At 45.3% G+C, this 25,028-nt stretch overlaps 1 protein-coding gene across 4 annotated transcripts in view; it reads left to right on the forward strand.

Moving 5' to 3' along the window:
* LOC138278706 (CD5 antigen-like) overlaps positions 1 to 25,028 on the forward strand; it is a 306,796-nt gene that overhangs the window by 173,144 nt on the left and 108,624 nt on the right. For all 4 annotated transcript variants that reach the window (XM_069219281.1, XM_069219284.1, XM_069219283.1 and 1 more), the window contains one exon: positions 929 to 961. In XM_069219281.1, coding sequence (XP_069075382.1) covers positions 929 to 961 — 33 coding nt within the window. The remainder of the gene's footprint in view (positions 1 to 928; positions 962 to 25,028) is intronic.

Here is a 25,028-nt window from a genome sequence, read left to right on the forward strand (position 1 = left end):
CCAACAATATCTTACTTTGATGTCAACTAACAACTACCACATGCTAAGATTCTGTATTAATGTGACAGCTAATCTGCAAGTCTGCAAACAGGTAATGTTAAACTCAACCTAAGAATGATTTAGTCCTTATAGAAGGAGGGGACCTTGAGGCCTATAGCAAGTTGTGACTCAACAATAAGAGTTAAGAAGACTCCTTTCCTTGTTTTGAATCTAATGCTAAAGTTAAAGGCTTTGACATTGAGCTTTGTCCTAAAAAGACCATATCAAGAAAAGGCAAAAGAGCATGATTCCAGCCCACATTCCTCTGAAAAATCCAGCCATTCTTCTCTTCCTCAAATGTTCTAGTCCACATTCGAGGTCCTCACATTATCATAAATGGACGGGTGTATCACAGTACTTGTTAGTCTTCCAGAGTCCAAGAAAAAAACTTTCCTCAGTCAGTATCTCAAATATTGTTTAACAAATAGACTTTGAGAACAACTCCACTACAATGGAAGAACTGCATTGGGTCCTTCTCCCTGATAGAATCCATTTCACAGCCTGTTGTGTGATCTACAAGACACTCCACCCACGTAAACCTGGCTACCTTGCCTCTAACTCTGCGTTTCCTGTTTCGTATGCTCTAACAGGAGCACATTCATGGCCGGACAGGAAATCCCAAAGCCTTAGAGAGAACACCTACATCAACATATCTCTGTACATAGTCTTAGACTCTGGAACAAGCTCCTTTTGATCCTCAAACCTACTCGCTTGGTGGTGCAATCCAGGGAAGGTATCAGCACAGACTGTATGCCTGTATCCTCTACACCTCACCACACTGTGAGGCTGTTTCTGATCTAGTCTGCATTTGTACACATTTATTATCCAGATTTCTATTTTTATTTATAACAAATATTAATGATCTTATCTTCATTTTTTCTCTTTATAGAGAAGCGGAAACTGCATCCACAGAGATACAAAGGTAAATGCATATTGAACAATGTATGCAGACATTTACAGTTGTTAGTGTTATAGCATATATTTAAATTAATGGTTTGTATATTCTTTTACTTATATATCTTAGTACACTTTTGATCATACTACTGCAGTACTAAACTGTGCTATGCGCTTACCTTGTGTCGCTACCCACATGCCCTTAGCACTTAGCCATGATTCTGAGCAAACCGTGGTGTAAGTGCTTCCACTAGATGTCAAATAGCTGCTTTGTAGCTCCACCAGATTGCTTAAGACCAGTTAGGAACCAGGGCCCAGATTTACTAACAGTTGGTGCAGCTCACAACAGCAAGACAACTTGCTGAGCTGCAACAAATGGAGAGATCAGGAATGTGGCATATTTACTCAAATATGGCGCCTTCCTGCTCTCTTTCTCTGCACCCTGGGTCACTAAGTGCTGCCTAGCACCAACACAGGCACCTTTGTGCCACGGTGCCTGCGTTACGGGCAGGATTGTTTTTGTGCAGGATAGAACACCTACCTACACAAAAACAATCCTCTGAGGTATTTTCCTCTTTATACATGTGCTGCAGAATGCAGCACACGTATAAAGAGGTAATAACAAGTATAAATAAACATATTTGTCCTTGTTACACCGCTGTTGGGATGATGTACTATTTTGGTGCATTCCCAGGCTTACCATTCTTAGTATATGTGGGACTGCGCCAAAACCCATGGGTGGGTGTGTGGGAATGCTTACACTCCACTTATGGAACGACTTCCCGACAGAGTTACACAATGCAGCAAAGTTGCGGGGGTGACCACCCTACGGCTCACAGGTCTAACACTTTTAGAGCCAAAAATCTGTCTGACAGATTACAAGAAATATATTCAAAAGACAAGACTGAAATATAGTAGGCTAAGATCTGGCAGGATGGTTGCTTGATTTTTCATATGAAGGATTTTCCACCAAACATATTCAACAATGCTTTCCATAACTGGAGTATAACTACATTACCATAAGTGATAGTTGGCACACAGTGAATATTGTGATAAGCATTAAGCATCTACATTATAGATAATCATGTGCATTTCCACCACTCCCGCCAAACAGAATGACCCCTTAGGCTCCATTCTCAGCCCATGATATGTAACTGGCTCAATAGAAGTGTTTCGCACAAAATTTAATATTGGCCGATAACCGGATGCTGAAGACTCATTTCTACTAAAAGATTTTTGTAAGCAACTAACATTCTTTGCCTAACACCCTGTTTGACATCAATCAGACCTGGATTTAGGCAGTTGTCCCCTTTTTTTAAATTATTGCACCGGTAGAGAAACAAACATAACCAATTTTGTCCCAGTTACCCCAATTCGTCCTTCAGCCCCACACTATTTATCCTCTATGTCTCCCCATTGGCCAAGCTTAAATGCTTCTTTGGGCTGCAGGCTGATGACACTCAGAGAATTGTGTTTATCTCAAAAGACTCCAATGCCCTTCCGGTTAATTTCAATAACTGCATGAAGGCAGTGACCACGTGGATGGGCAAGAATTGATTGAAGCTCAACGGTGATAAGACGGAGGTTCTGATTTTTAGGAGCCAACCAACTATTTGGAATAGCAACTGGTGGCCAAATATGCTGGGCACTCTACCCACTCCAACGGACTCAATGAAAAATCAAAGAGTAATCCTGGATAGTGAGTTATTACTAGACATCGAGGTTAATCACACAGTCGGTCTCCAAAGGACTACTCAAACTTCACTGTCTTCCGGTGAAAAAGTGCATTATTGTAGGAAAGTACCATCTTGCCTGGCATGTTACCCCCATTTTTCACTGTATATATGTTGTTTTAGTTGTATGTGTCACTGGGACCCTGGTAACCCAGGGCCCCAGTGCTCATAAGTGTGCCTGTATGTGTTACCTGTGTAGTGACTAACTGTCTCACTGAGGCTCTGCTAATCAGAACCTCAGTGGTTATGCTCTCTCATTGCTTTCCAAATTGTCACTGACAGGCTAGTGACCATTTTTACCAATTTACATTGGCTTACTGGAACACCCTTATAATCCCCTAGTATATGGTACTGAGGTACCCAGGGTATTGGGGTTCCAGGAGATCCCTATGGGCTGCAGCATTTCTTTTGCCACCCATAGGGAGCTCTGACAATTCTTACACAGGCCTGCCACTGCAGCCTGAGTGAAATAACGTCCACGTTATTTCACAGCCATTTTACACTGCACTTAAGTAACTTATAAGTCACCTATATGTCTAACCTTTACCTGGTAAAGGTTAGGTGCAAAGTTACTTAGTGTGAGGGCACCCTGGCACTAGCCAAGGTGCCCCCACATTGTTCAGAGCCAATTCACTGAACTTTGTGAGTGCGGGGACACCATTACACGCGTGCACTACATATAGGTCACTACCTATATGTAGCTTCACCATGGTAACTCCGAATATGGCCATGTAACATGTCTATGATCATGGAATTGCCCCCTCTATGCCATCCTGGCATTGTTGGTACAATTCCATGATCCCAGTGGTCTGTAGCACAGACCCTGGTACTGCCAGACTGCCCTTCCTGGGGTTTCTCTGCAGCTGCTGCTGCTGCCAACCCCTCAGACAGGCATCTGCCCTCCTGGGGTCCAGCCAGGCCTGGCCCAGGATGGCAGAACAAAGAACTTCCTCTGAGAGAGGGTGTGACACCCTCTCCCTTTGGAAAATGGTGTGAAGGCAGGGGAGGAGTAGCCTCCCCCAGCCTCTGGAAATGCTTTGTTGGGCACAGATGTGCCCAATTCTGCATAAGCCAGTCTACACCGGTTCAGGGACCCCTTAGCCCCTGCTCTGGCGCGAAACTGGACAAAGGAAAGGGGAGTGACCACTCCCCTGACCTGCACCTCCCCTGGGAGGTGTCCAGAGCTCCTCCAGTGTGCTCCAGACCTCTGCCATCTTGGAAACAGAGGTGCTGCTGGCACACTGGACTGCTCTGAGTGGCCAGTGCCACCAGGTGACGTCAGAGACTCCTGCTGATAGGCTCCTTCAGGTGTTAGTAGCCTTTCCTCTCTCCTAGGTAGCCAAACCCTCTTTTCTGGCTATTTAGGGTCTCTGTCTCTGGGGAAACTTTAGATAACGAATGCATGAGCTCAGCCGAGTTCCTCTGCATCTCCCTCTTCACCTTCTGATAAGGAATCGACCGCTGACCGCGCTGGAAGCCTGCAAACCTGCAACATAGTAGCAAAGACGACTACTGCAACTCTGTAACGCTGATCCTGCCGCCTTCTCGACTGTTTTCCTGCTTGTGCATGCTGTGGGGGTAGTCTGCCTCCTCTCTGCACCAGAAGCTCCGAAGAAATCTCCCGTGGGTCGACGGAATCTTCCCCCTGCAACCGCAGGCACCAAAAAGCTGCATCTCCGGTCCCTTGGGTCTCCTCTCAGCACGACGAGCGAGGTCCCTCGAATCCAGCGACACCGTCCAAGTGACCCCCACAGTCCAGTGACTCTTCAGCCCAAGTTTGGTGGAGGTAAGTCTTTGCCTCACCTCGCTGGGCTGCATTGCTGGGAACCGCGACTTTGCAAGCTTCTCCGGCCCCTGTGCACTTCCGGCGGAAATCCTGTGTGCACAGCCAAGCCTGGGTCCACAGCACTCTAACCTGCATTGCACGACTTTCTAAGTTGGTCTCCGGCGACGTGGGACTCCTTTGTGCAATTTCGGCGAGCACCGTTTCACGCATCCTCGTAGTGCCTGTTTCTGGCACTTCTCCGGGTGCTACCTGCTTCAGTGAGGGCTCTTTGTCTTGCTCGACGTCCCCTCTCTCTGCAGGTCCAATTTGCGACCTTCTGGTCCCTCCTGGGCCCCAGCAGCGTCCAAAAACGCCAAACGCACGATTTGCGTGTAGCAAGGCTTGTTGGCGTCCATCCGGCGGGAAAACACTTCTGCACGACTCTCCAAGGCGTGGCGGATCCATCCTCCAAAGGGGAAGTCTCTAGCCCTTGTAGTTCCTGCAGTATTCACAGTTCTTCAGCCTAGTAAGAGCTTCTTTGCACCAACCGCTGGCATTTCTTGGGCATCTGCCCATCTCCGGGCTGCTTGTGACTTTTGGACTTGGTCCCCTTGTTCCACAGGTACCTTCAGACAGGAATCCATCGTTGTTGCATTGCTGATTTGTGTTTTCCTTGCATTCTCCCTCTAACACGACTATTTTGTCCTTAGGGGAACTTTAGTGCACTTTGCACTCACTTTTCAGGGTCTTGGGGAGGGTTATTTTTCTAACTCTCACTATTTTCTAATAGTCCCAGCGACCCTCTACAAGGTCACATAGGTTTGGGGTCCATTCGTGGTTCGCATTCCACTTTTGGAGTATATGGTTTGTGTTGCCCCTATCTCTATGTTTCCCCATTGCATCCTATTGTAACTATACATTGTTTGCACTGTTTTCTAAGACTATACTGCATATTTTTGCTATTGTGTATATATATCTTGTGTATATTTCCTATCCTCTCACTGAGGGTACACTCTAAGATACTTTGGCATATTGTCATAAAAATAAAGTACCTTTATTTTTAGTATAACTGTGTATTGTGTTTTCTTATGATATTGTGCATATGACACTAAGTGGTACTGTAGTAGCTTCACACGTCTCCTAGTTCAGCCTAAGCTGCTCTGCTAAGCTACCATTATCTATCAGCCTAAGCTGCTAGACACCCTATACACTAATAAGGGATAACTGGGCCTGGTGCAAGGTGCAAGTACCCCTTGGTACTCACTACAAGCCAGTCCAGCCTCCTACATTGGTTGTGCAGTGGTGGGATAAGTGCTTGAGACTACTTACCACTCTTGTCATTGTACTTTTCATAAGAGAAAAATATACAAAACAAGGTCAGTGTATATACACATAGCCAAAAAGTTTTGCATTTCCTCTTTTCACTCTTTTCTAAGTGCTGAAAAGTACTTCTAAACTTTCAAAAAGTTCTTAAAAGTTTAAAAAGTTTTTTTCTGTCTTTCCAAAAAGTTCTGAAAACTTTTTTCTCTTTGTCTATCACTTTAACTCTCTCTAAAAATGTCTGGCACAGGCCAAAAAGTTGAACTGTCCAAACTTGCATATGATCACCTTAGCTGGAAAGGAGCAAGGAGTCTCTGCATAGAGAGAGGTTTGAGTGTAGGGAAGAATCCTTCCTTAGAACTGTTAATTAATATGCTTAGAGTACAGGATAAGGCCATAAGTGCCCAATCTGTAGAAAAAGTAGCTAATGGTTCTCAATCTGATCCAGGGACTCCCCCAGGAAAAGGTTCAGGAAAGAAACTTCTCAGCCTGCCCATTACTAGACAGTCTAGCATAGTTGGTACAGAGGTTGAATCACATCATACTGATGATGTGCTCTCACATTATACTGGCAGCCAAGCTGTTAGGGTGCCCTCTGTAAGGGACAGGTCTCCTTCTGTTCATTCCCATCATACCTCTGTATCTAGAAATGTCCCTCCCACCCACCCTGATGACAGATTGTTGGAAAGGGAGCTCAATAGATTGAGAGTGGAGCAAACCAGACTGAAGCTCAAGAAGCAACAGCTGGATTTGGATAGACAGTCTTTAGAAATAGAGAGGGAAAGACAGAAAATGGGTTTAGATACCCATGGTGGCAGCAGCAGTATTCCCCATAGTCATCCTGCAAAAGAGCATGATTCCAGGAATCTGCATAAGATAGTTCCCCCTTACAAGGAGGGGGATGACATTAACAAGTGGTTTGCTGCACTTGAGAGGGCCTGTGCTGTACAGGATGTCCCTCAAAAGCAGTGGGCTGCTATCCTATGGCTATCATTTACTGGAAAAGGTAGGGATAGGCTCCTTACTGTAAAAGAAAATGATGCTAACAATTTCCAAGTTCTTAAGAATGCACTCCTGGATGGTTATGGCTTAACCACTGAACAGTACAGGATAAAGTTCAGAGATACCAAAAAGGAGTCTTCACAAGACTGGGTTGATTTCATTGACCAGGCAGTGAAGGCCTTGGAGGGGTGGTTACATGGCAGCAAAGTTACTGATTATGACAGCCTGTATAACTTGATCCTGAGAGAGCATATTCTTAATAATTGTGTGTCTGATTTGTTGCACCAGTACTTGGTGGACTCTGATCTGACCTCTCCCCAAGAATTGGGAAAGAAGGCAGACAAATGGGTCAGAACAAGAGTGAACAGAAAAGTTCATACAGGGGGTGACAAAGATGGCAACAAAAAGAAGGATGGTAAGTCTTCTGACAAGGGTGGGGACAAATCTAAAAATGAGTCTTCATCAGGCCCACAAAAACACTCTGGTGGGGGTGGTGGGCCCAAATCCTCCTTTAATCAGAACAAGGAAAAGAAACCATGGTGCTATTTATGTAAGATAAAAGGCCATTGGACAACAGATCCCAGTTGTCCAAAGAAAGGCACCACAGCTCCTACCACTACAACCCCTACTGCTACACCTAGTGTCCCTACTAATAGCAGTGGTGGTGGGAGCAAACCTACTAATAGCCAATCCAAGGGAGTAGCTGGGCTCACTTTTGGTAATTTAGTTGGGGTTGGTCTGATTAGGGAGACCACAGAGGCTACTTTAGTCTCTGAAGGGGCTATTGACTTAGCCACTTTGGTTGCTTGCCCCCATAACTTGGAGAAGTACAAGCAACTAACCCTAATAAATGGTGTTGAGGTCCAGGCCTACAGGGACACAGGTGCCAGTGTCACAATGGTGATTGAGAAACTGGTGCACCCTGAACAACACATACTTGGACACCAGTACCAAGTAACCGATGCTCACAACATAACACAAAGCCACCCCATGGCTGTTGTAAATCTCAACTGGGGGGGGGTATCTGGTCCAAAGAAAGTTGTGGTAGCTTCAGATTTACCTGTAGACTGTCTATTAGGGAACGATTTGGAGACATCAGCTTGGTCAGATGTGGAGTTGGAGGCCCATGCAGCAATGCTGGGCATCCCAGGGCATATTTTTGCTTTGACAAGGGCTCAGGCCAAAAAGCAAAAAGGACAGGGAAGCTTGGATCCTGGAACAATGGACCAAGTGCTCCCTAAAGCTAGGGCTAGTATAAGCAAACCACTTCCTACTATCCCTCCCTCTACAGTGGATTCTACTTCTGAGGAAGAAGAATTCCCTCCCTGTGCAGAACCTACACCAGAGGAGCTGGAAGCAGACACTGCTGAGCTTTTGGGTGAAGGGGGGCCTGCCAGAGAGGAGCTGAGTGTGGCACAGCAAACCTGTCCCACATTAGAGGGTCTCAGACAGCAAGCTGTCAAACAGGCTAATGGGGATGTCAGTGACTCACACAGAGTTTACTGGGAGGACGACCTCTTGTACACTGAGAATAGGGATCCTAAACCTGGAGCTGCCAGGAGATTAGTGATTCCTCAGGAGTACAGAAAGTTCCTCCTAACACTGGCACATGACATTCCCTTAGCTGGGCACCTGGGTCAAATGAAAACTTGGGACAGATTGGTTCCACTGTTTCATTGGCCTAGGATGTCTGAGGACACAAAAGAATTTTGTAAGTCCTGTGAAACCTGTCAAGCCAGTGGCAAGACAGGTGGCACTCCAAAGGCACCCCTTATCCCACTGCCTGTGGTTGGGGTTCCCTTTGAAAGGGTAGGGGTTGACATAGTTGGCCCCCTTGACCCTCCTACTGCTTCAGGCAATAGGTTTATCTTGGTGGTAGTGGACCATGCCACAAGATATCCTGAAGCTATTCCTTTAAGGACCACTACAGCTCCTGCAGTGGCAAAGGCCCTCCTGGGAATATTTTCCAGGGTGGGCTTCCCAAAGGAAGTAGTATCAGACAGAGGAAGCAATTTCATGTCTGCATACTTAAAGGCCATGTGGAAGGAGTGTGGTGTAACTTACAAGTTCACAACACCCTATCATCCACAAACAAATGGACTGGTGGAGAGATTTAATAAAACTCTCAAAGGCATGATTATGGGACTCCCTGAAAAACTCCGCAGGAGATGGGATATCCTTCTACCATGCCTCCTTTTTGCCTACAGGGAGGTACCCCAGAAAGGAGTGGGCTTCAGCCCCTTTGAACTTCTTTTTGGACACCCTGTTAGGGGTCCACTCACACTTGTAAAGGAGGGTTGGGAACAACCTTTAAAAGCTCCTAAGCAGGATATTGTGGATTATGTACTTGGCCTCAGATCAAGGATGGCTGAGTACATGAAAAAGGCCAGTAAAAACCTTCAGGCCAGCCAAGAGCTCCAGAAGCAATGGCATGATCAGAAGGCTGTTTTGGTTCAGTACCAACCAGGGCAGAAAGTGTGGGTCTTGGAGCCTGTGGGCCCAAGAGCACTCCAAGATAAATGGAGTGGTCCACACACAATTGTTGAAAAGAAGGGTGAAGTCACCTACTTGGTTGACTTAGGCACTGCCAGGAGTCCCCTTAGGGTGCTCCATGTCAACCGCCTGAAACCCTACTATGACAGGGCTGATCTCACCCTGCTCATGGCAACATATGAGGGACAGGAAGAAGACAGTGATCCTCTACCTGATCTCTTCTCTTCCACAGAACAAGATGCTCTTGTGGAAGGGGTAGTTTTGGCTGATTGTCTTACTGCTGAGCAGAAAGATAATTGCATAAACCTCCTAGGACAATTTTCAGAACTCTTCTCCATTGTGCCAGGCACCACTTCTTGGTGTGAGCACACTATAGATACTGGAGACAGTTTACCTGTCAAAAGTAAGATCTATAGGCAGCCTGACCATGTCAGGGACTGCATAAAGCAAGAAGTTCAGAAGATGTTGGAACTAGGAGTGGTTGAGCACTCTGACAGTCCATGGGCTTCTCCTGTGGTACTGGTACCAAAACCCAATTCTAAAGATGGAAAGAAGGAAATGAGGTTTTGTGTAGACTATAGAGGTCTCAACTTGGTAACCAAAACAGATGCTCACCCTATACCCAGGGCAGATGAGCTAATAGATACACTGGCATCTGCCAAGTATCTAAGCACTTTTGATTTGACTGCAGGGTATTGGCAGATCAAAATGTCAGAAGATGCTAAACCTAAGACTGCATTTTCTACCATTGGAGGACATTACCAGTTTACTGTAATGCCTTTTGGTTTGAAAAATGCACCTGCCACTTTTCAGAGGTTGGTGAACACAGTCCTGCAAGGGCTGGAAGCTTTCAGTGCAGCATATTTGGATGATATAGCTGTCTTTAGCTCCAGCTGGGATGATCACCTGGTCCACCTTTGGAAAGTTTTGGAGGCCCTGCAAAAGGCAGGCCTCACTATCAAGGCTTCAAAGTGCCAGATAGGGCAGGGTAAGGTGGTTTATCTGGGACACCTTGTTGGTGGGGAACAGATTGCACCACTTCAGGGGAAAATCCAAACTATTATTGATTGGATTCCCCCTACCACTCAGACTCAGGTGAGAGCCTTCCTAGGCCTCACTGGGTATTACAGGAGGTTCATTAAGAACTATGGCTCCATTGCAGCCCCTCTTAATGACCTCACATCCAAGAAAATGCCTAAAAAGGTATTATGGACAGCAAACTGTCAGAAAGCTTTTGAGGAGCTGAAGCAGGCCATGTGCTCTGCACCTGTCCTGAAAAGCCCTTGTTACTCTAAAAAATTCTATGTCCAAACTGATGCATCTGAATTAGGAGTAGGGGCAGTCCTATCACAACTTAATTCTGAGGGCCAGGATCAAACTGTTGCTTTTATTAGTAGAAGGTTGACCCCTAGAGAAAAGCGTTGGTCTGCCATTGAGAGGGAGGCCTTTGCTGTGGTCTGGGCTCTGAAGAAGTTGAGGCCATACCTGTTTGGCACTCACTTCATTGTTCAGACAGACCACAAACCTCTACTTTGGCTAAAACAAATGAAAGGTGAAAATCCTAAATTGTTGAGGTGGTCCATATCCCTACAGGGAATGGACTATACAGTGGAACATAGACCTGGGAGTAGCCACTCCAATGCAGATGGACTCTCCAGATATTTCCACTTAGACAATGAAGACTCATCAGGTCATGGCTAGTCTTATTGTCCTTCGTTTGGGGGGGGGTTGTGTAGGAAAGTATCATCTTGCCTGGCATGTTACCCCCATTTTTCACTGTATATATGTTGTTTTAGTTGTATGTGTCACTGGGACCCTGGTAACCCAGGGCCCCAGTGCTCATAAGTGTGCCTGTATGTGTTACCTGTGTAGTGACTAACTGTCTCACTGAGGCTCTGCTAATCAGAACCTCAGTGGTTATGCTCTCTCATTGCTTTCCAAATTGTCACTGACAGGCTAGTGACCATTTTTACCAATTTACATTGGCTTACTGGAACACCCTTATAATCCCCTAGTATATGGTACTGAGGTACCCAGGGTATTGGGGTTCCAGGAGATCCCTATGGGCTGCAGCATTTCTTTTGCCACCCATAGGGAGCTCTGACAATTCTTACACAGGCCTGCCACTGCAGCCTGAGTGAAATAACGTCCACGTTATTTCACAGCCATTTTACACTGCACTTAAGTAACTTATAAGTCACCTATATGTCTAACCTTTACCTGGTAAAGGTTAGGTGCAAAGTTACTTAGTGTGAGGGCACCCTGGCACTAGCCAAGGTGCCCCCACATTGTTCAGAGCCAATTCACTGAACTTTGTGAGTGCGGGGACACCATTACACGCGTGCACTACATATAGGTCACTACCTATATGTAGCTTCACCATGGTAACTCCGAATATGGCCATGTAACATGTCTATGATCATGGAATTGCCCCCTCTATGCCATCCTGGCATTGTTGGTACAATTCCATGATCCCAGTGGTCTGTAGCACAGACCCTGGTACTGCCAGACTGCCCTTCCTGGGGTTTCTCTGCAGCTGCTGCTGCTGCCAACCCCTCAGACAGGCATCTGCCCTCCTGGGGTCCAGCCAGGCCTGGCCCAGGATGGCAGAACAAAGAACTTCCTCTGAGAGAGGGTGTGACACCCTCTCCCTTTGGAAAATGGTGTGAAGGCAGGGGAGGAGTAGCCTCCCCCAGCCTCTGGAAATGCTTTGTTGGGCACAGATGTGCCCAATTCTGCATAAGCCAGTCTACACCGGTTCAGGGACCCCTTAGCCCCTGCTCTGGCGCGAAACTGGACAAAGGAAAGGGGAGTGACCACTCCCCTGACCTGCACCTCCCCTGGGAGGTGTCCAGAGCTCCTCCAGTGTGCTCCAGACCTCTGCCATCTTGGAAACAGAGGTGCTGCTGGCACACTGGACTGCTCTGAGTGGCCAGTGCCACCAGGTGACGTCAGAGACTCCTGCTGATAGGCTCCTTCAGGTGTTAGTAGCCTTTCCTCTCTCCTAGGTAGCCAAACCCTCTTTTCTGGCTATTTAGGGTCTCTGTCTCTGGGGAAACTTTAGATAACGAATGCATGAGCTCAGCCGAGTTCCTCTGCATCTCCCTCTTCACCTTCTGATAAGGAATCGACCGCTGACCGCGCTGGAAGCCTGCAAACCTGCAACATAGTAGCAAAGACGACTACTGCAACTCTGTAACGCTGATCCTGCCGCCTTCTCGACTGTTTTCCTGCTTGTGCATGCTGTGGGGGTAGTCTGCCTCCTCTCTGCACCAGAAGCTCCGAAGAAATCTCCCGTGGGTCGACGGAATCTTCCCCCTGCAACCGCAGGCACCAAAAAGCTGCATCTCCGGTCCCTTGGGTCTCCTCTCAGCACGACGAGCGAGGTCCCTCGAATCCAGCGACACCGTCCAAGTGACCCCCACAGTCCAGTGACTCTTCAGCCCAAGTTTGGTGGAGGTAAGTCTTTGCCTCACCTCGCTGGGCTGCATTGCTGGGAACCGCGACTTTGCAAGCTTCTCCGGCCCCTGTGCACTTCCGGCGGAAATCCTGTGTGCACAGCCAAGCCTGTGTCCACGGCACTCTAACCTGCATTGCACGACTTTCTAAGTTGGTCTCCGGCGACGTGGGACTCCTTTGTGCAATTTCGGCGAGCACCGTTTCACGCATCCTCGTAGTGCCTGTTTCTGGCACTTCTCCGGGTGCTACCTGCTTCAGTGAGGGCTCTTTGTCTTGCTCGACGTCCCCTCTCTCTGCAGGTCCAATTTGCGACCTTCTGGTCCCTCCTGGGCCCCAGCAGCGTCCAAAAACGCCAAACGCACGATTTGCGTGTAGCAAGGCTTGTTGGCGTCCATCCGGCGGGAAAACACTTCTGCACGACTCTCCAAGGCGTGCCGGATCCATCCTCCAAAGGGGAAGTCTCTAGCCCTTGTCGTTCCTGCAGTATTCACAGTTCTTCAGCCTAGTAAGAGCTTCTTTGCACCAACCGCTGGCATTTCTTGGGCATCTGCCCATCTCCGGGCTGCTTGTGACTTTTGGACTTGGTCCCCTTGTTCCACAGGTACCTTCAGACAGGAATCCATCGTTGTTGCATTGCTGATTTGTGTTTTCCTTGCATTCTCCCTCTAACACGACTATTTTGTCCTTAGGGGAACTTTAGTGCACTTTGCACTCACTTTTCAGGGTCTTGGGGAGGGTTATTTTTCTAACTCTCACTATTTTCTAATAGTCCCAGCGACCCTCTACAAGGTCACATAGGTTTGGGGTCCATTCGTGGTTCGCATTCCACTTTTGGAGTATATGGTTTGTGTTGCCCCTATCTCTATGTTTCCCCATTGCATCCTATTGTAACTATACATTGTTTGCACTGTTTTCTAAGACTATACTGCATATTTTTGCTATTGTGTATATATATCTTGTGTATATTTCCTATCCTCTCACTGAGGGTACACTCTAAGATACTTTGGCATATTGTCATAAAAATAAAGTACCTTTATTTTTAGTATAACTGTGTATTGTGTTTTCTTATGATATTGTGCATATGACACTAAGTGGTACTGTAGTAGCTTCACACGTCTCCTAGTTCAGCCTAAGCTGCTCTGCTAAGCTACCATTATCTATCAGCCTAAGCTGCTAGACACCCTATACACTAATAAGGGATAACTGGGCCTGGTGCAAGGTGCAAGTACCCCTTGGTACTCACTACAAGCCAGTCCAGCCTCCTACAATTATGTTTAAGGCACTTTGCGGGTCATTCCAACCTTGGCGGGCAGCTACCGCCGCCCGCTAGGCGGAAACCGCCATTTGGCCGCCATGCGGGCAAAATTACGCGGCCCCAATTCTGACATTCCCGCTGGGCCGGCGGGAATGAGGCCTGCAACACAGGAGCCGGCTCTGAATGGAGCCGGCGGTGTTGCGGCCGTGCGACGGGTGCAGTTGCTAGGCAGACAGTGAAAAGCTGGCCGGGGCCCTGTTAGGGGACCCCTGCACTGCCCATGCCAGGACCCAGGACACCCCTTACCGCCAGCCTCTTCCTGGTGGTGAAAACTGCCAGAAACAGGCTGGCGCTAAGGGGGTCAGAATCCCCAGGGCAGCGCTGCCCTGGCGGATGCTCCCAGCCGGGGCAAAAACGGCGGAAAACCGCCGGCCCCGGCAGGGCGACTGCGGCTTTACCGCCGCGGTCAGAATGGGGTTGGAAGCACCGCCAGCCTGTTGGCGGTGCTTCTGTCATTCTTCGCCCTGGCGGTCCAAGACCGCCAGGGTCAGAATGACCCCCTTTGTATCGTTCATAAAGCTCTGTATAATGTGAATCCTTATGGAATCAAAACCATGCTTCAGTGGTATATCCCAATGAAAAATACTTCGCTCAGCAGATCATGATTGGATTGCTACACCCAGAATTCAGAAAAAGAGATGGAGAGGAAGAGCTTTCTCAGTTGCATCAGCTAGTCTTACTTGTTTGAAGGTGCATACTCATTTCAGGAAGGCTTTAAAGACCTGGCTTTTCTCCCAGTAAGGAGGTTAGCTTCATCTGTGCAATCAGGAACCAGCTTACGGCCAAGCTGTATAGCTGGACTAATTGTTTAGCACCTTAATGCATTAAGACAATTGTGCTCCGTTACAAATCCATATCATATAATTTCATATCATATCATATCATATCATATCATGTCATATCATATCATATCAATCATATCACATCATATCATATCATATCATATCATATCATATCATGTCAAGTTGTCATGTCATATCATATCATATATCATATCATATAAATTTTGCAATTACAGAGTAGGGTTACAATGCCAATTAATTTCTTCAGCAATTCTTCTATGGAAGATTACTGCAATCTTCCTCAAACTTTCGAAAAATTTGCACTTTTTTCCTCAGCTCATTCCTGGAAAGTTTCAGGGTGATCCGTCAAGTGGGGGACAAACAAAGAGGGAGTCCCAAACTATATTTGCCAATGCAATTTCCATAGGTATTTTTGGAATGGGCTACAGCCTAAACTGCTAAACAGAATGACACCAAATTTGGCAAAGAAGCTAGATCTTGGTCCAGAAAGCGTGCTTTTTGTGATTTGGTATAAATCCATTCAGTAGTTTTTGAGAAATTAAGGTTAAAATATATTTGCATATGCGGAGGGAGAAGATTGTGAGAGTCCCTCAGTCGCGTAAAATAAAAATAGAGCCATCTGATTGATTGAGAGGACTTTTCCCCATTGGCCATCTTACTCTCTTGGAGTCCTGTGGGAGCTTGCATTCTGATCGGCATGCCACAAAATGAATTGAAAAGTTGAGAAAGAGAAGAAAGTGAAGAGAAATGTCATTTCAGGACACAGGGCTTGTTCCCTTGTCTTAAGAATTATAAACAAATAGGTGTAAGAGTAATGGTACCTTGAAACTCCGGATCATGTTGAGGGCTACCAGATGGGCCCAAATGTAAAAAACTTAAAGGATTAAAAACTATTTTTTTTAAAAGGAAGCTGGGCGCATGAAGAGCCACGGTCCACTGCGGTGCTCAACGCTGCCCTGTGTGAATCCACAACTGATTTGCAGATCCAGACCCCAATCAACAAAATAATACACCAACTCACAGACCTACTCAGACACTCACTGAAACACCCACAAAACCACTACCATACTTACTGATAGACCTACAGAGCCACTCACATACCCATTCACACACTCACATACCTACTCACACACCCACTAACACACCCCCCCACTACCACACCCACTCATAGTCCCACCCCACTTACACACCCATTCACACACTCACACACCCACTCACACACTCATTCATACATTCACACCTACTCACAGACCCACAAAACACTACCACACTCACTCACAGACCAACACAGCCACTCATAGTCCCACCCCACTCACACATTCATTCACACACTCACACACCCATACAGTTACTGCGACATCAACTCAGAGACCCAGAGAACCACTCCCACTCCCACTCACAGATGCACACAGGCACATACACACCCATTCACACACTCATACAGCCACTTACACACCAATACCCCGAAATCAGATCTGCATAGGCGTCAAAGATCCTCCCACAATGTAAGAGGCAGACCCCTTTTTTGGCCAGGAATCCGCAATGGATGTGCAGATCCGAGTGAGAAATTGAAAAAAAGGATTTGAAAACAAAAAGAACCAGGGTTTGGGAAAAGGGTTGGCTTTGAAAAAAGCGGCTATTTTTTTATGCAGGTGATAATTACACATAGAACAGGATGCAGTCTTTTAAGTTGTTGAGGAACACCCTGCTGCCTCCGTCTGTGAAATGGACTCTGTCTTTTCAATATATTCCATCCATATCGAAGCATAAGTTGTTATGGTGTACAAAGCCCATGTTGTGGTCTCAGAGGAATGCAGAAACAGCTTCATTGACATGTTTCCTGGATTTCTCTAACTGTGGAAAAATTTGGTAGGCCACTACCACCCCTGTCTTTGGCAAATATTGGAGAACACCAAGGCAGTACATGGGAAAAGTGACATTAATTTACAAAAGGTATCCTTCATTAGGATTTCCAGTCCAACCCCAGTATTTGTGCCTAGGACATTGCCACCACAGTGCACAATCATGAGGTCTGGATGTTGGCAAGCGGCATAGCTTTCAACCAAAGGCAGCAATTGATGTCACTTTAATCCTCTCTGACCAATCCAAGTAAAGTCACCAATAGATCAACCTAGGACCCTGTCAGTGCCACTCTTTCTAGCAATCTCCCTGGCTCAAAAAAACAAAACTATGGCCCACAATCCAGACTCTGACCATTTTGGATACAGGCAAGAGTAGCACACTGGAAACGGCTGCAGCAGAATGAGGCAGTTTTGAAGAAGAAAAGCAGTTAAAACTGAGGGCAGCAAGTGAAATATAAAATAACATATTTGATTGTTGGTGGAAATGTGCAGGGAACTAAAATTAGGAAGTAACTTTAGGGGAAAAAAAGTAACTTACTCTGTGATTGGCGTTTGAAAAATAAAAAAAGCTATGTTGTTAGGGATATGCTTGGTATTGCACAGCCAACCACACCTGCTACAGTTAATGTGAAGCTAGAATGATTTTGAGAGAAACTCTTGTTAACTTTTGACCTAATGCTAGTCAGAAACTATTGGAAGCATGGCTACTATGGAAACGGAGCTAAAAGAGTAAAGAGTATGGGGGAAAGCACAAAAGAGGCTGCAGTGCTGTACAAAAATTGCTCAGTAGGGAGTGTACATCTTGCAATCAACAATATTTTACAAAAAAACAATATAAAATAAAAATCATTGACTGCATATTGTTGAATGCTTTTAAGGTTTTCCATGTAGATCCGCAGATCTGCCGCAAATTCACACAGGGGCCGTACTGAGCCCCGCAGTGGAGCTGTGGATCTGCAAAAAAGCTACTGAATTGGACTTCTTTACAGGAAACATGGAAAGGGTTCAAAAATAGTGATCATTTAGAAGTGGTAAAACAAAAATAAAAGTTGAAAGGAGGTCTGTGATTTGATAAGTACAGCAGTATGAGTGAGAGCCAAGTGGGAAGGGTAGGTATTACTGGTACTTTTCTACTGAGAGTAGAGCAGGGTTTGCATATTTCTGACTCCCGATTTGTAGTGGAAAAGAGATATTAACAGATATTAAAAGAAAAGTTGGACAGCAGCAAAGAGATTTCATGGGTATGTGAATTAGGTTGTACTATAAAAATGTATTAAAAAAATATATGAGTGTTTATAAGCTAAAAGAAAATGTGTAGCTTCTCAACACTACAGTAAAACGCAAAATAGAAGGGAGGTTAGATGAGAATATTAAATAAACAATAGTGAGCAGCAAAGGAGGAAAAGGAATTACTATTCTGAACATATACTTATTTTATTAAGGAATTATGAATGAATATGTTTGAAATTGGATGTGGGTGCTTGCTTATGGTATATCATTTATTAGTATGTAATTTGCACCTACTCACACAGTCAGGCAGGTACTTACATACCCAGTTACACTCCTACAAAAGCAGTTATGTACCTACCAGTCATATAGACAAATAGTCACTGAAACACTCAGTCACACACCAATAAAACCATTCACACACTCATTTACTCACCTATACATTCACTTACTTAGTCATTCACACACCCATGCACATCTACTCTCACACCTATACAGTCTATACCTATACAGCCATTCATGTACCCACCACAGTCAGTAACACATGCACTTATACACCCATACACCGGTTATACATCCAGTCACCAGGCGAAACAGGCACTCACATACCTATTTACAAAACCATACAGCCACTCATACACCCAGACAGCAACAGATACACTTATACATCCACTCAGACACCCATACATCACATATATTTCCACCACTAATAGAGACACTTCCTCATACAGTTACACACCCAAACAGCCACTAACACAGCTAGTTACCAATCCATACTGCCACTCACATAATCACTCACACAATAACTAACACACCCAGTCAGACACCCACACAGCTACTTACACATCCAGTGACACAACCATAGAGGCACTGATGCACTTACCACATGTCCACTCAACCACTGACACACCCAGTCACCCTCCTGTACAGCCACTCACATACACATTTATAAACCTATGCTTGAACACTTACATAGCCTGTTGTACACTGACATAACCACTTATGTAGCTACTCATTTGCTTATGGCATGTAATGTAATAGGATGCAATATAAAGGTAAATGTATTCTATATTTGCTTTTCAGATATATACTTGTGTTTAAAGATAAATTGAATATGGAAGAGTGAGGTAAAAAAAAAAAAACATTACGCTTGTTGACAGTATCCATAAACAGGGGAACAAATTACATTTTTTGTGCAGCTGGCATGTGGCATCTGCTATAATGAGTGACCATGTCTTGGTGAAACGACGGGGGTGGTAACCATCTGGTTAAGAGGTAAGGGTCCCACAGATGGTCCAGCTGTTCATGATGACGCACACGTTCCCTCTCTCTTATCATGTTGTGACATGTCCTTCTATGTATGGTTTTCAGGTGTTTCCAAATAGAGGATGTGCCATGTGAATACTTCTTCACCATACCTCTTGACAGATTTTTGCTGCATATATTGCATTGGACAAATTTTAGATAGAACTTTCTTTTCTCCTGAAGGAATGGAGAAATATTTTCAAACGTTAGAGGAATTCTTTGAGGTGGTAAACCTTCTTCTTCTTTGTCCTGCTCTTATCCTTCTCTTCTATCTTCAGCAGAAGACATCCAAACTTTGAAACTCTTCTTTTGAAGGAAATCCAGAAAAAAGATGGAGCTGTGGCTCCGAGTCTGTCTCCAGAGAGATGTGAAACCCAAATAACTGATTTAGGATATAGTTTGCAATGTGGATGGAGGTGGCGGTCCGACAGCCGCTTCCTTGGCAGTCTAACTGCCAGATTATGAAGCTGGCAGTCGGACTGGCACAAGATCTACGCAACCGCCAAGATCACAGATCCCGCAGTTACAGCGGTGCAGAAAGCCATGGTCAATCACCGAGGTGCTGATGTCGGCACCGCCATGCTGATCACGTCTTGCCTTTCCACTGACTTTTTCATGGCAGGGATACCGCCAAGAAAAGGTTGGCGGAAAAGGCAGAAAAGTGGCCACACTGGGGCCCCTGCACTGCTCATGTCATGGACAGTGCAGTGTTCCCCCTGTCAGCACAGTCGAAATGTGCACTGTCTGCAAAAATTGTAGCATTAGGTGGTCTAATTTTCACCTCTGGAAACCAAAGTGTGGTTACCTGAACCCTCTGCATAGTGTGCTTGGTTTTGCACACTGCATAGAGGGCCAGCCTCTACCATCCCCATCAGGCCGAAAAAACTCCTCTGGGGGTGGGACTAAAACCTCTTCCTCCTCTGCACACATTAAAAAGCCCTGGTGCTATGTGTGCAGAAATAAAGACCATAGGCCAGGAGACAGCTCCTGTCCTGACAAAGACCTTGTGCCTTCCACCACTAAAACATCCACTCCCACTCCTAGTTGCCCTAGTAGTAGTAATAGTAGTGGTGGGACTACTGGCAATAGTCAGCCTAAAAGTGCAGTTGTAACTAATAATACTAAGGGGTGTTTTTTTATTTACGGGATCTGGTGCTCACCTTTCTATTAGTATTATAATATCTCAACAAATACCTACTAGTTCTAATCCGACGGTGCTTAAACTAAGAAAAAACCTCCCCAACTCAAACCTGGCAATGATAACATCTAAGAATATTATCCTCAACTCTAATCACAATAAGCACTCGTCACATTCCTTGATTCAATAGTAGATCATCTCTCAATACATATTCAAAAGTCCTCGAATGAATCAGATAGAATCCAACATTTGGCACATGTTCTTCTTTATTCTTCTTATTGAATTTCGTTCCAGCCAAGCCAACACGTGTTTCGTCTGGGGATTACCCCTCGACTTCCTCAGGGCTCTCTATAACAGCAAACAATACACAACATGCATTCTTTAAGTATACACCAATCATTCATATAGCATTCCACCTCCCATTCTCGTGCAGTGTAATACAATAGTTTAAATGCAAAGAAACCATATTTATAAACATCATACATGTTTATCACCACTCGTGGGAGTTCTATTCCTGTATTTGACACCTATTATTTGATAATCTAAGTGAGTGTCTTAATAATTCTTATCCGTGTTTTCTTCTTATCATGCTCACACCAGTGAAAAAACATCCCCCTACTTGGGGATTTATATAATTTAATTTGTGTTCCCTTTATAATATGACAAGAAAATCTGTACCTGTCTTTCGTTATTATACCTGAATTTGACATCCTCTACTGGATTCGTTGTCTCAATTATCGCTGCTTATGTTTATTTTAGTGGTGCCAGTTATAATATCTGTATAGTGAAACCAATATTTATCAAGTATCTTACACTTAAAGCCTTCATCTGTTTCGGAGTATTCTCTTAACAATACCTGCCCCGTTCCGCTTACCTGACCATTTGCTTATTTATATTAATCTCTTTATCCCTAGGATGCCTCAATCTATTTCTGGTACAAAGCGTATCCCGCAAATAAATTAGTATTCACTATTACAAACTGAGTTTACCCCTAAAAATAACTCCTTAATAGTCAAAGTGTATATTTAAACTCTACCGCACACCTGCAGTCTCCTTCATTTTCTCCCGTGTAGTTCAGAACAGAGAGTACACTGAAAATGTCCAAACAGAGTCCATTCTCTCTTTCCTTATTTATATACCCGCCCTCTCCAAACATAGAGAGCGGACTAGTGCATTCGTCTGTTGCCTGATAATTTGAATACTAATTCTACTCTTTCCTGTATCATGAATTCTCCTGTGTGTGATGCTGAAAGTAATCGCGATTCTTATCCCGCTATCTTAATTCCTCTTGCTTATTCTTAATGGAACTGAAGCTCATCTTATATTCCTGAACTTTATTAGTCTTATCTATTACTCATATCCCCATCAATTTAGAATTCCGCTACTCAACATACCTGCACAATATAGAGCATATGCATATCTAGAAATACCTCTATCTTATCAAGAACATAATAATTAGCTTGATGGCGCCCAACCCCACACAATTGTACACGTTAGATTAGGTCCTCTAAGTAATGATGGTCCTACCTGGCCTTTATTGGCCACTTACACACCTCACCCTGCTGTGGCGAACTTAACTGCAGCTGAAGTCCGCCGCTTATATGCTGAGCTGACGGCAATATATAGACGATTAGTACAGTTTGTAATGCAAACACTAAATACAAACCCAGCACGTGCTGCTCCGGCGCAACCACATGCAGTAACGCCAGGCATTAATCCTGCAACTGTTCATTCGATCATGGGTAAGGTACCCACCAAACGAGAAGAAATTCCATTTTGGTTAGCCCAAAAAATAAACGCACTGGAAGAAGTATTTCCCCATACAGGACCTCAGGATAAATGCAGAATATTAACTATGTGCTTGCCATTTGGGATGGTCCCACCAAAAAATAACTGTAATACTTTGGGCACGGTATTTGCCACGCTCTATACTACCGCACACGGTACACCGACACTTACCAATTTACTGGAAGTGTTGAAAGAAATTCAAGATGAATACAGGGCTGGCCCGGCCCTGGACCTGGGGATGCAACTAATGGGCAATTTCACCACATTATCCTCAATTATATTAAGTAACCTTAAAGGGGAAGCAGTTGCACTAGCGGTGCGCATGCAGCTCCGGGACATTCCTCCACAGGATCAAGAATGTGAGCTGTCAAAGATTATCGCGGAGACCTACTCTAGTATTGGTCGAGATAGTCTGGGGGCCAGACCCACAAAACCACAACTACAGGGTAAATCTAATAAAGATTCTACCAAGCAAGCTCCTGAGGGTACTAAGAAACGCTGGGACACAAAACAACAAACACCTAAGAAAGAAAGGGGAGAATTTCCACATATGGAGACCCCACAGAACAGATTTAATCTCAGAAATAGAGATAATATAAAAACGTGTGACAGATATCAATATACTGATACACGCCAATCTTGTTCCTTTCATGACTCACCGGAAAAACGCAGTGAGAGAGGTGGGCGGTCAGAGCGAAGAACTGAGTACGTAAAAACGAGACAGGAATCACAACACTCAACATAAGTTTCTGTTAAAAAAGAAGAGAAACTTCCCCAACAAAAACCCCAATTCAAAAGAAAAAGGTGGCAGCGGTTGCAGTTCGACATGCCACTCAAGAAGAGGGCTCTATTGAAGAACAAGAAATGGGCATTAGCGCTATTAGACAGCGCGGCAGAGGTCACAATAGTTCGCCGGAATCTTCCAGAGCATCTGGAGGTAAAAACAACTGATGACTTCCTACAAGTAGAGACTGCGGACGTGCGTGTCTCCACTCCTGATAGGGTGTATAAAGTAATGTTACAGTTAAAAGGAGACATTGAGCGCACAATCAACGCAATCTTTTGGGAAAGCGTCATAAACACATATGATATTCTACTGGCCGAAAGGGATTGGCCACCTGAATTTGTCCGTACCTATCCATATGGGGACGATGTTATCAAACCTTCTTTCTCGCCTCTTGTTCCAGAGGAGCTCGCAGAATCCTACGTGTAGGAGGCTGGCCTGGCTTGTAGTGGGTACCAGAGGTACTTACACCGTTTGCCAGTTCCAGTTATCCCTTATTAGTGTAGAAGAGGTGTTTCTAGCAGCTTAGACTGATAAAAGGTAGCTATGGCAAAGCAGCTTAGGCTGAACTAGGAGACTTGCAAAGCTCCTACTATACCACTGGTGTCATATGCACAATATCATAAGAAAACACAATACACAGATATACTAAAAATAAAGGTACTTTATTTTTATGACAATATGCCAAAAGTATCTCAGTGAGTACCCTCAGTATGAGGATAAGTTATATACACAAGATATATGTACACAAACCAAACTTAGGTAAGTAATAGCAAGAAAAGTAATGCAAACAGTGTGGAATTACAATAGATTGCAATAGGAACACATAGGTATAGGGGCAACACATACCATAAACTCCAAAAGTGGAATGCGAACCACAAATGGACCCCAAACCTATGTGAGCTTGTAGAGGGTTGATGGGACTGTAAGAAAACAGTGAGGGTTAGAAAAATAGCCCACCCAAAGACCCTAATAGGGAGGTGTAAAGTGCACCTACTACCCCCAGAGAGCACAGAAGTCGTGAAAGGGGGATTCTGCAGGAAGAACAAACACCAGCAATGCAACAACAGTGGATTTCCGGACCTGAGTACCTGTAAGACAAGGGGACCAAGTCCAATAGTCGCAACAGTGTTGAGAGTGGGCAGGAGCCCAGGAAATGCCAGCTGAGGGTGCAAGGAAGCTGCCACAGGATGGAAGAAGCTTGGAGTTCTGCAAGAAAGAAGAGAGCTAGGGACTTCTCCTTTGGAAGACAGATGTCCCACATCGCGATGAAGCTTGCAGAGGTGTTCCCATGCAGAAAGACCGCCAACAAGCCTTGCTAGCTGCCAGGGTTGCAGTAGATGTTTTTGGGTGCTGCTGTGGCCCAGCAGGGACCAGGATGTCGCCAGTTGGAGGAGGAGACAGAGGGGGCGCCCAGCAACTCAGGGAGCCCTCACAGAAGCAGGCAGCACCCGCAGAAGTACCTGAACCGGCACTTGGAAGTAAAGTGTTCCGGAGTCCACGCGATGTCACAAAAGGGAGTCCCACGACGCCGGAGGACAACTCAGAAGGTTGTGCACTGCAGGATAGAGTGTCGGGGACCGGGCTTGGCTGTGCACGAAGGAAATCCTGGAAGAGTGGACAGGAGCCGGAGCAGCTGCAAATCACGCGGTACCCAGCAATGCAGTCTAGCGTGGGCTTACCAATTGATGACGTAGTGTAGGAAAGTACCATCTTGCCTGGCATGTTACCCCCCATATTTCACTGTATATATGTTGTTTTAGTCTATGTGTCACTGGGACCCTGCCAGGCAGGGCCCCAGTGCTCATAAGTTTGTGGCCTATATGTGTTCTCTGTGTGGTGCCTAACTGTATCACTGAGGCTCTGCTAACCAGAACATCAGTGTTTATTCTCTCTCTGCTTTCTAAAATTGTCACCGCAGGCTAGTGACTAAGTTTACCAATTCTAATTGGCACACTGGTACACCCATATAATTCCCTTGTATATGGTACTTAGGTACCCAGGATATTGGGGTTCCAGGAGATCCCTATGGGCTACAGCATTTCTTTTGCCACCCATAGGGAGCTCAGACAATTCTTACACAGGCGTGTCACTGCAGCCT

This window comes from Pleurodeles waltl, unplaced genomic scaffold, assembly GCF_031143425.1.
Source record: "Pleurodeles waltl isolate 20211129_DDA unplaced genomic scaffold, aPleWal1.hap1.20221129 scaffold_54, whole genome shotgun sequence".
Taxonomy (NCBI): domain Eukaryota; kingdom Metazoa; phylum Chordata; class Amphibia; order Caudata; family Salamandridae; genus Pleurodeles; species Pleurodeles waltl.